General features: G+C 42.8%; 1 protein-coding gene across 2 annotated transcripts; it reads left to right on the top strand.

The window, feature by feature from the left end:
• The first annotated feature begins 567 nt into the window (after positions 1-567).
• Positions 568-12,012, top strand: SFT2D2 (SFT2 domain containing 2). 2 transcript variants are annotated; one of them, XM_085238281.1, is made up of 8 exons: positions 570-774; positions 978-1,064; positions 1,232-1,317; positions 2,563-2,644; positions 5,855-5,890; positions 6,018-6,076; positions 6,771-6,800; positions 7,426-12,012. In XM_085238281.1, exons 1-8 carry the CDS (start codon positions 712-714, stop codon positions 7,463-7,465), a joined length of 483 nt encoding a protein of 160 aa, XP_085094407.1. In that variant the 5' UTR covers positions 570-711; the 3' UTR covers positions 7,466-12,012. The 2 variants fall into 2 exon arrangements, with proteins under 2 accessions (XP_085094401.1, XP_085094407.1); XM_085238275.1 differs by lacking the exon at positions 6,018-6,076 and having other exon boundaries at positions 568-774.
• Positions 12,013-12,033: the final 21 nt, after the last annotated feature.

Genomic DNA, 12,033 nt, shown 5'->3' with positions numbered 1-12,033 from the left:
TTTACTAATCTGTGACCTATTGATGCAGTTGTCTTGAATGGACTTGAATCCTGAATATATAACTCTGATAGCCATCTGTTTTGGGTGCTGTGCATTTAAATGGAACACAAACATTGGAGAAATCACAAGGACATATTTAGAGAGTCAGTTACCACGAAGTAGAACACGGAACACCATTCCTGCCTCTGTTACACCGCACAGATGATCAAGAAGCAGTGAGGGAAACTCTGGTACAACTTCACCTCAGAAAGGTACTACTGTGGATACGTGATGCTGGGAGGAGGGCGCGGGGTGATTCTCCAGCTGTTTTGTAGCGAGCCGAACATGCGGCAGTTTATATTCCCTCTTGTATGTTAATAAATAAAATATACCTGACGTTTCACAGCTCTGTTCTTGCTTGAGCAAAATAAACTGAAGTGACGGCACGTGCTGCTGCGCCCGGTGCAGCTGGAAGGGCACCCGCACGGCGGGAGGCTCCGCCATTTCCCGCCCCGTCCGCGCGGCGCCGCTCGCCGCCCTCAGAGACTTTCAGAAACCGGGCGGCGGGAATAGGCCGTCCCGCCCCTCCGACTACACGCCCCGGCAGGCTCCGCGCCGCCGCGCCTACCTGCGCCCGGCAGGTAGGGAAGGGCCGGCGGCCGCGCGGGGCCTGCCGGGGCTCGTAGTTCTCGGGGCGGAAGGGAAGAGCCGCCCGGCCGCGCTCGGGGCGGCATGGACAAGCTGAAGCGGGTGCTGAGCGGCCGGGACGCGGAGGAGCCCGGCGCTCTGGCGGAGGTAACGCCCCGCTGCCGGCACCTGCCGCCCTGCTGGGGCCGCCACCTCGGGGAAGCCGCCGGGCCGCTCGTCGGCCTCTGTGCCGCCGGGCCTCTGCTGCCGGCCGGCGTCACTTCGAGCCGCGGTCCCGGGAATCTCAGGCACACGGGGTTGTGTTGGTAACTAATGGCGGTAACGCGCGCCTTCTGTACCCTCGTTTCCAGGTTATCGACGCGACTTCGTTGGGTTGGGGCACCCGAGTGAAAGGCTTCATCGCGTGCTTTGCGTTGGGATGCGTGTTCTCCGTGTTGGTAAGCGCTGATTGTTCTGAGCTGGGGAGGGCCCGCGAGGATCTGTACCCCGGTTGAGGTTTCTGGGTCTCTGAGAGCACCAGGCTCGGTTCCAGTTAGATACAGCACGCTAATCGTTAACAAGAATGTTAATTCATGCACTTTTCTCTTTCTCTTCTCCTTTTTAGGGCAGTTGTCTGCTCTGGGTACCAAGGAAAGGGCTGATTCTCTTTGCAGCATTTTACACATTGGGGAATATTGCATCGATTGGAAGGTAATGATCTTTTATGTTAGTTCTCTAATAAAGGTGACAAGCTGGACTAGGTGTGGAAGTAGTAAAAACCAACCTGTTCGTGTGTGCACTTTTGTTTATGGAGATTCAGAGAATCATAGAACGGCCTGGGTTGAAAAGGAGCACAATGATCTTCTGGTGTCAACCCCCCTGCTATGTGCAGGGTCACCAAACACCAGACCAGGCTGCCCAGAGCCACATCCAGGCTGGTCTTGAATGCCTCCAGGGATGGGGCATCCACAGCCTCCTTGGGCAACCTGTTCCAGTGTGTCACCAGCCTCTGAGTGTGATTGTTCTCTTTTCGCTTATAAGAACAGCACCTCCCTAGTAGCACCACAAAAGAAAGTACTGCGAAGACATTTTTTATTCATCCGTTACAAAAACAACAAAACACAACAATAAAAGCCCAAAGTCATGCATTGAGCACTGCAGTTTTTAGTTTTTGGAGATGTGGTTTTTACCCCTCAGGATAATAATACTTCTTTGCCATTTTGCCTTTTTTGCACCGTGTGTTTGTGAGCTGTGTCTTAGCGAACACCTCTGTGTTACAGTGGGACTGTCGATAACCTTTTGTGTGTGTTGTGAAGGTTCTTGAAACACAGCTCTGCTTTGTTTCAAAACAAAAACATAGCCTTTTGTGGCTGAGGAACATCAATAAGAAAGCACAGGGAATGGAACTGGAAGTAATACAGCAGCTATGCCTGAGGAATAACTCATTCAATGGCAATACAATCTTAGATAAAAATTTCGCCTTGTCTATTTGATGCAGTATAAGCCCTCAGTGCTCTAAGAGGGGTTCAGAAAGCAGACGTGAAAACAGCCCTTTATCAAAGGAACAGAGATGAATTACCTGGCAATCCATGCAGCCTCTGTGGCTGCTGGTTTCAAAGAGAGGGTTAAAAGCATCTGTTGGAATCGTCCAACTGAAGCTGACCTTCACCTGTGCTTCAGCATGAGAATTCTTCTAGGCTTAGTCAGTCGTTATGATTAATGCAAAGTTACAGAACAAATAGCTCAGACAAAGAAGAGCAGGGATGGATCTTGTCTCATTGTATATCCCCTTTCTTTTGTTGTGCACTGATTACTGTAACAACATGGTGTCTCGGTATCCCATGTGACAACAGAAAAGTTTACAAAATAACCGCCCTTCATCATGAATCTGACTTGGTTTCACTTTTGCCTTTCACGCCTTAGGTGTTCATCTTGTTTTGTTTTTCTGTTTCACAGCACTCTATTTCTTATGGGACCAATGAAACAATTGAAAAGGATGTTTGAGCCTACCCGATTGATTGCTACTATTGTTATGTTAGTAAGTATCAAAAGAATCAGTTTTAACTCATAGAATCACCAATGCTGGAAAAGACCTCTAAAATCATGCAGTCCAACCATCCATCTACCTCCAGTATTTCCCCACTAAACCACATCTAAACCGTTTCTCAAGCACCTCCAGGGATGGTGACTCACATCCCTGAGCAGCCCATTCCAGCGCCCAGCTATTGAGCCCTTCCTTGTAGGGTGATCTATGTCTCAGGATGTGTTGTGGGTGGAGTTCTTTCTTCGTCCTGTACAGTGTGGTGAAAAGATGTGTGTAGCACCAGCACTTTCTTGTAAGAAAGGGCTGAACCAAAGCCCAATTGTAACACTGACTAAGCATTAAGTATCTGTAGCTGCTGCGTGTAAGTCCTGCACACACATTTTTAGGGTGCTTGAGATCATGTCATGGTATTTTCTTGTTGCTTAAAGATGAAAGGCGGGAAACTAATTTCTTAAAAGATGCACAGTGGAAGTTGCTAGATGTCTCTTATCTTGCATAATTTTGTATTTCTTTATACTTCATATGATTTGCTTTAAAAAACGGTGTTGGTATTTCCACCCTGCTAAAATATTTGTTTCTGACAGCAAAGGGAAATGGAATCTCTGTGCTGTGGTGATCTTGGATTAAAAATAATGTCATACCAGTTGGCTGATAGCTTCAGGTTTTGAAACTCATGTGGCACAACGAAATTGCAAATGCAGCATTCAGCTGAAGTCAGCCCTTCCAGTTGTTTTCATCTTCTGAAGATGGGAACTATGGACAATCTTTTACTGTGGGGAAACGTTGCTGGTAATTCTCAGAGTTCCTCTTGTTTGAAGTGCTTTCCGGTTTTTTAAGCTCTTGTACTTTCTCTTGGAGAGTCTAAAATCAAGAAGGTGATTTAACTTGCAGGAAACTCCTCCCATTATTCAGTGTGAATGTCTTCAGAACATTCGCTTGATATCTGCGTTTTGTGGTTTGTATTTAAACATCTGTGAGTCTACAAGCAGCACATACAGCTTAGGACGCTGACCGCGTATGCTGACAGAGCAGCAGCAGTCAGGAAACCATCGTGTGGTGTGTTTGTGTGTGCAGTTAGGCTTCTTGGAGTCAGGAGTATGTCTGGAATGCACAGTGGAATAAAGAGAGGCAGTAGGTGTATGATGCAGTATGTATACCAACACACAAATCATCACCTTAAAAAGTAATGGGAAAACTACATTTAATGCTGGTAATCATGGTTGAGGTAGAGCGTGTGATTTCTCTGGCAGTACATATGCTGCTGTCTTGCATCTGCACTAGTACGTGTCTTTTTTTTTTCACTCACGTAGAAGAGCGCACATTACAGTCTACAGTAGCACAACAGTAGGTGTGCATTGCAAATGTCTTAACTTTCTGCTGAAGAAAGGTGAAGTATCAGCATCTGCCATAGCTAAACAAACTGCCACGTCTTAATTTGAAAATGAAAACTTGAACTAAAAAGTATCTTCTGTTAAAGCTAATAGTAAAATAGGAGATAATCCAAAGTGGACTACCAGTTCCCAAAGACATAATATAACGATGTGAAAAGAAAACATGTCTGAGTGGCTGTGGTGGGCTCTGTGTTAAACAGGGATGTTACAAACAATACCTGAAAGCACTTGAAAGTATGTTGTGGCTTTAATTGACAAGAATTTTTAAGAAGAGTGAAAAGGACGACCCATGGAACTACCAGTGTGCCAGCCTCACCTCTGTGCAGGGGAAGTTCATGGAGCAGATCTTCCTGGCATCTATGCTAAGATACATGAAAGAAGGAGATGATGTGGGATTACCAGCATGGCTTCAGCGAGGTCAGGTCCTACCTGACCAACCTGGTTGCTTGTTATATTGGTGTAACTGCATCAGTGGACAAGGGAAGAGTCACTGATGTCATCTGTCTGGACTTCAATAAGGCCTTTGACACAGTACCCTCACAACGTCCTTCTCTCCACATTGGAAAGATATGGATCGATGGGTGGATTGTTCGATGAATGAGGAACTGGTTGTTAGACCCTACTCAGAGAGTGGTCAATGGCTCAATGTCCGGATGGAGATCAGTGACAAGCTGTGTCCCTCAGGGGTCTGTACTGGCACCAGTGCTCTTTAACATCTTCATCAATGACATCAACATTGGGACTGAGTGCACTCTCAGCAAATTTGCGGATGACACCAAGCTATGTGGTGTGGTCAGCATGCCCAAGGGGCAAGATGCCATGTAGTGGGACCAGGACAGGCTTGAGCAGTGGGCCCAGGTCAACCCCGTGAAGTTCAACAAATTGAAGTGCAAGGTCTTGCACCTGGGTCGTGGCAACCTCCACTGTCAGTGTATTCCCCACAAGCTGCAGGTTGTAAGGGTGGAACGCAGCCCTGATGGAACACCTCCAATATGAGGACAGACTGAGAAAGCTGGGGCTGTTCAGCCTGGAGAAGACCTGAGAGCGGCCTCTTAGTGTTTAAAGGAGGCTGTAAGAAAGAAGAGAGAGTCTTGGAGGGTCTGTGGTGATAGGACAAGGGGAAATGGTTTCGAACTAAAAGAAGAGCGATCTAGTTTGGGTATAAGGAGAACGTTTTTATGGCAAGAGTGGTGAGGCACTAGAACAAGTTGCCCAGAGAGGTGGTGATGTCCTTGGAGGCATTCAGGGTCAGGCTGGATGGGGTTCTGAGCAACCTGATGTAGCTGTAGATGTCCCTGTTCATTGCAGGGAAGTTGGACTAGATAACCTTTAAGGGTCTCTTCCAACTCAAAGTGATTCTATGATTCTACTAATTCAATAATTACCTCTAGTTTCAAGACAGTAGTGGCCTTAAGAATGAACAAGAAATGTGACATGTACAGAGGCAGAAGAAAAGTCTTAACTGGCAAGTCTTACTTGTGCTAAAAGCTGAAATGCAGTGAATGCCTGCTCCACTGAGAAGTGTATGAGGAGAAGCAGGAACACGCTGGTGTTGCACGAGTGTGGAAGTCTGCTGCTCTTGCTCCTTTGCAGACATGAATGTGTTGTCTGGAGATATCAAGCTGGTGTTTTCTCATTGCTTCAAAAACACAGTAGTAAGAGTGTTTTATATAAAGGGAACTGTCATACCTCATTGGATAGAACTATGAAATTATGTTATCTGTCTCTGAAGGAACTCATTGCAGTATAAGAATATCTATGAAACCTGGAGAGTTGTTTGTATGTTTAATAGAAATCATTTGTTTTCTTCCAGTTGTGTCTCATATTAACGCTGTGTTCTGCTTTTTGGGTGAGTACTTGAGTCCTGTGTCTATATATATATATATACAGGAGTATATTTAAAAAATGAGAATCTTGCATGGTTGTCTTACTGGCTGCTGTGTTTCCTCCCCCTTCTCTCTGCCCTTCTCCCTCAGTGGCGTAAGGAAGGACTCGCGCTCCTTTTTTGTATCTTGCAGTTTTTTGCCTTGGCATGGTAAGTGATCTCCCTTATGCATGCACCTCACTTGGCATTAAGTGTAACAGAAAATAAAGAGGTGGATTGTGAAATTTGAGGTTGTATGCATGAAAGGCTAGGAAGATTTTGTACCCTACCATTCCCCTGGATGCAAGATAGTGCACCTATGAAGAGGTGACATATCGCTGCTCTTTGTTCTCCTTCCACTTCTGGAGGTTCCTTTTGAACGTGTTTAATTTCTGTGAGCTTGAGGTAAAACTTCTTTTTCTTTTGCCTTTTAATCAATTTGATGCTTACTTTGTTTAGTATTCTGCTTTTAGGGACTCTGTACTTGTTAGGTCAGATGACCCAGATGTGCCAATCAAGTTAAGCATCAGTTTTCTTTAAGTTACCATATTCTCTGTAAAATGCTATTGAATTAGTACAGGAGAGGGTAGGGAGCTTTACCTAGCCTTCAAAAGCAGTCTTATCTCCCTGTAGGTGTTGGAACATGAGGGCTGTTTGGAACACTGTTTCACGTGTCCTCTGATTTTGCCATTTCTCAGTGTGGCTGAGCTAAGGTTACTTGCAAGAATGTTCCTTCCTTTTCCTCACAACATCAGGGCTTCACTTTGGTTGTGTATCTTGCAGCCCTCTGTTTAGAGCAACACAGTTATGTTTTTTGTGACTCCAGCATAATCTGACGAGTAACCTTTACAATGTTCCATCTTAGGTACAGCATTTCCTTCATACCATTTGCAAGGTAAGTTTCTCTGCTCCCATACCTTTTGACGTCCTGAGGCTTCATGGTACCAAAGATTACTATATGGGAGCATTGTGATGTGTGGATTTAAGCTTTTCTATGGCAGTGTTTTAGGAGGAGGAAATACTTGTGGTTGCTTAAAAATGGGACTAAGCGTCTTCTTTAGTGGGGGGAACACAACTTAAGTGTAACAAAATGAAAAGGCTTCCTATGAAAATATGGAAGTGTGCAGCCCATATGCTAAATTTAACGTTTGCCATGAGAATGCCCAAATGCTGGTCCAAAATACTACTGGGCAAGTGTATTCTTCTGTGTACCTTTTTTTTTTTTTTTTCCTTCACTGTTCCCTCTGCTGTGAGCACTGTTACAGCATTTGAGTACAGTTTACGCTGCTTTATCAGCTCTGCTCTTCCTATGGGTACTATTACCATTGCAGCTGGGTGGGTACGGGGTGAGCAGACCTGCTTGCCTGTAATGCAGTCATGCAAGCCATGTAAGCACAATTAACAGGTAGTCAGCTGATCTCTAAAGGTGTGAGTATTGGTGGTGCTGCACCAGTTGGTGGTGCAGTGAGTCACCCAGCAGCTAACTGAGGTGACTGTTTTTTTCTTTCTCCTGCCCATAGGGATGCTGTGAAGAAATGTGTGTCTGTCTGTCTGTCCTAAGAGGAAAGCCGGATGCTTCACAAAGTTCTAGGAAGGATAGCAGAACTATGTTAAGATCACTGTGTATGTACTTTGCTACTTCTGTTCTAAACGCGTGCCTTTTGGCTGGTTGTTAGAGGCTCCTTGTGTTAAGTGCAGTGAATGCAATTGTGTGTTTTTGGTGTCCGTGGGACAGAGCACTCACGTGACTAAATGAAGTTCAGCCTGGAAGAAGAACTGGGCTGAGGCCCAGACTTTGCTTTGATGATTCTCATATGAAATTATTTGTTTTTGTAAAATTAACAAAGTAACACGTGAAGTCTGTAAAATGGAGACCGTGATTCTGGTGGTACCATGCCAGTCTAGAGGATTCCTTTTTGAAGAAGAAAAAGAAATCTATTGCTAGCTGATTCCTTCCTGACAACTCCTGTAGTAGCCTTACATCACTTAATCTTTGCACTACTTATATCAGATAATGGAATACTGGTGTTCTTTTTCTGCCTCTCTTGCAACATTTTGGGTTTATGATATTTTCAAAAGGCTTAATTCCAAATGAAAAAGCTGTTTTAGAGTACTTATGGAATGCTTGATTTTGTTTCCTTAAGCAAAAAAAAATCATTTTCAGTTTAGATTGATAGTGTTTTCTTAAAATACATGGAGGGGACGTTTTCATCTGCAAAGTCTGGTTCCTGTAAGAAAAGCACTTGCAAAATTAGGTTAATCAAGTTCTTTAGTTTCCAGGAATAATGAGTTCTTTGCTAATGACTCCAGCTGAATGCAATACATTCAAGCTAGGAAACCAATTTATCACTTGAAATGAGGTGGTTCTCTTCTCCCCAGCTGTAGCACAGGAGCAGTATGAAGCTGAGGGCACGACAGGTAGGCTGAGACAGAACCTGTGTGTGTCCTTTCTCAAAGGACAAAGTCCCTGTTGATAAGGTGGAACCAGGCTGATGTTTAAGCAAGTCTGGGGCAGGAAAAAGACATTTTCTTCTGAACCTGTGAATAAGTTAAAACTTCAGTGTGTCTTTTTTGTAAGTGAAATCAATTTCATTTCTCCTAAAACTCTCTTCTGCACTCATGAATTTCTTCTGCTCTGAGGAGGAAGTACAGCTTTCTATTGTTTTTTTTTTTGTGTTTTTTTAACCAAAGGAAGCATTCAACAGTCTTACTGCCAGCTTCAAACAAACGCTGAATGGTCAGTATCCAGATTCCAAGGCCATTGCCCATTCTTCTAATCTTCTAAGCTATGTGTAATCAAGTACTCCCAAACCATTTCAGTAGTCTGTTTAATATCTGAATGCAGGTTCCTGCTTCCACTATGTTGGATACTGTTTAACTATTCTTGCCTTTCCTATTAGCTGAAACTGGTGGCTGTGAAGGTCATTATCCGGTGAACTTTAATATGATCTGAATCCTCTTTCCTCATCTGCATGGAGTTCAGCCATGTAACTGCATTGCATTTGCATAGCAAGTCCTTGACTTGCACCACAAAGACTTCAGTGTAGCAAAAGCCTGGATCTATTCAGCAATGAAGTACAAGCCCACAGTGAAGCAGAATAATTCTGTGTGGTTCTCAGAAAGTTACTAGAAACAGAATTAACTCTAAACATTAATTGTCCTTCTGATAATTTATAAAACAGTAGCAACCTCCCATGAGGATCCTTTCTAAAAACAAACAAAAAAGTATCTTTTGAGGATATGAAAGGGGAACTTCAATAAGTTTTCTCTGTTTTCCAGCTGGCTAGAGGTACTCTTAGAAAGCCATTTGAACAGAAAAGGCCTTCTTGAAAATGTGCTACGTTGGGATGAATCAGTTCTGGGGGATGACTTCCCCAAGTGCTATTTCCCACTGCTTTTCTTCCTTTCTTTCTTTCCATAGGATTTTGAAGTTAGTGTTGAAATGACTACATTGACTATTACTATTTTTTTAATAAGGAGTTAGTTAAAAGCTCAAGAGAGATTGAGAATTAAAGAACGCCTATTCATTTTTTCTCTGACTCTGGATATCTAAATGGATGTAAGACTTTTTTTTTTTAATAAGGGAGTATGTTCAAAACCTAACGTACATCTGTCAAAGGCCCCATGTTAGGCTTCTGTTAGGGCTTGGATAATACATACAGAATTCCTTTGTGTCAGACTAGTTGAAATAGAACTCCTGTGCCTTTCATATCCCAGTGTTTGCTTAGTTTTAATATCTCTGGGTGTTCCCAGAGAACTCTACAAGTATAGTGTATGGTATTTTTCCTTCCCCCCTCTGGGAAAGTTCTGTTAATTTGTATAATCATTCCAGGCCTATCAGCAGTCAACATAATGGAGTTTTACTTCTGTTTTGTTTGGGTTTTTTTAATAATTCAGATTAGGAAGAGAAAAAGCCTTTTGCGTACTCCTTGACTAGTTTTTGCAGGGCTGTAGTACCATGACTCTCTAGCATTTTCCTTGTAAAAACACTAGATTTGCTGCATACTGCTTTTTCAACTTGTATACTATAGCTAAGTGGGACCTTTTAGTGTTGTGAGTACAGTCACTTGGAAGTAGGAAATTTAGACTCTGGAGCTGCTGCTTTCACTACCAAGAAGGGGTAAACTTGAATGGATTCACACACACTTTTTTAAAGCTGTAATTCCAGTTCCACAGCCACGTTTGATACAATAATAAAGAAGAACAAAGGTTTATTTGACTGCGTAGCACACGAGACTTAGCAGTAGTGCCCATAAGGGAAGGGAATTCAAAAGGAGATGGCAAAGACATGGGTGATCACTATAGTGCCACTAGGATTCACGTTGCCTTCTGGTGTTGTGTTCTGTTCTTGTGAAGGTCAGATGGTAACAGAGATTCTCCGTATCCTTGCCAATATGTGAAAACTACTCAGGGTTTGTCACTTCATCTACAAGCAGTTTTGATTTAAAGGTAATTCCTCTCTATCAGAGCAAAACACTGTGGATTCTTACTCACATATTTAGTTATAGTTGCACACAGGCAATTGCCAAGTTTAGCAGTAGAAGATTCTTCTATCTTGTTGTTCAAATAATTTATGTGATCGAGAGGTAAACTAATATGAGTGTGCCCTCTTGACCGGTTTCAATCTGAATTAGGTTACACCATTTTTGTGATTAAGACTTCTATATGTTTGGAGTTGATTTCATCAGCTTTGGTTATCTGCTTACCAGGAAGCATGATGGACTTTTTTAAAGCCCTCTAGCTTTCTGTCATAATGTCCTTCAAAGCAGGAATGTTTGTCATGTGCACTCTGCTGCAAAGAGATATTTGTGTTTTAAATCATAAGGCTCCTTCCTAAATAAACCTACAGCACTTAATTCAAGACTGACTTTCTAAAGAAAGTTGGATGCCCATCTCAGTAGAGTTTGGTGCTCTACCAGAAAATGCTTCTTGAAAGCCTCACTGTTGGTCAACTTGCCCATTGAATTTTGGGTTGTGTTTTTTTTTTTTGTTTGTTTGTTTTCAGTACTGATCACTGTAAGCAAGCAGCCTTAGCATGAAATATGCATATCTGGGATCAGCTGACTTTGCAGATACAGTAGAAATGGAAATGGGTGACGAGAGGTATTTGTTCCCATAGCACTGAGATTCAGAACATGAAAATGTGGGATTTTTTCATTACTCCAGGGTTTTGCTCTGGTTGGTGTGATTGTGAATACTGATGTTATCTGAGATGGTTCTACTGTGCTGATGTGAACAACGTGGTCTTGCTAAGTATTTGCTGTAGTAAGACTGCCCATGAGCTGCTCCGAAACCCAAGGAAGAAATTTCTGAACAAATTTTAAAAGATTTTAAGAAATCACATGGGGGAAAAAAAAAATAGAATTCATAAGGCTTTGTTTAAATACTTAGTATGCAATTCTGGGAGAGAGCGGAGTCATTGCTATGGGATGGCTTCCAGCAAGGTTGCAGAAGGATGGGTCTGGATTGGTTGCAACTTGTGGGTAAGTGACAGCTGTGCCTGTAACACACTTGGGGGCTTACAGTGCTGCTGCTTACGTGCAGTCTGAAGCTCATGTTCAGGAAATTCCACTGGGGAAAAACACGGATCCTTGAAGGTTGTACGCTTTTGCTGTGTACTAAGATTGAAAGAGCATTTGTTGAGTTCATGAAAATGGTTCTTACTCTGTTTTGGTACTTAATCCTGTTGATGAAGACGAGATGACCGTTGCTATTGTGGACTTCAAAATTGAGGAGGAGGATACATATAAACACACATCTGTCTTAACTACTGATGTTTACAGCCATAGCAAGTCCTGACCACGTAGGACAGAAAGCACAAAAATGGTATATTTTCTTAAAAGTGTGTGCCTCGCAGTCTTTTGCAACACAAAATTTTTCTAACAGCTGTGGGAATTGTTTTGTAAAACAAAAACTGAACTCTCGGAATTTGACCACAATGTTTTGTATTGTTACTGATTCTATTTGTTATTACTCTTTTTCTGTGTATTTGCACTGTTTGATTTCTACTTTGATAAATATCTTTTTTCAGATCTTTTTCTGTAAGGAAGCCCTCACTTACGAGTGTTATTTTTTCCTTCAATAAAGTTGTAATTGCATTAAACAAATTGCTCTTGCAGTTAATTTGG

Source organism: Meleagris gallopavo, chromosome 1, assembly GCF_905368555.1.
Source record: "Meleagris gallopavo chromosome 1, MGAL_WU_HG_1.1, whole genome shotgun sequence".
Lineage (NCBI taxonomy): Eukaryota > Metazoa > Chordata > Aves > Galliformes > Phasianidae > Meleagris > Meleagris gallopavo.
This window is presented reverse-complemented; position numbering and strand designations above follow the sequence as displayed.

Coding starts and splice junctions, on each gene's coding strand:
- SFT2D2 (XM_085238275.1), top strand. CDS start 712: ATGGACAAGCTGAAGCGGGTGCTGAGCGGCCGGGACGCGGAGGAGCCC. Junction 775..977: donor AGCCCGGCGCTCTGGCGGAG/GTAACGCCCCGC, acceptor CCTCGTTTCCAG/GTTATCGACGCGACTTCGTT. Junction 1,318..2,562: donor AATATTGCATCGATTGGAAG/GTAATGATCTTT, acceptor TCTGTTTCACAG/CACTCTATTTCTTATGGGAC.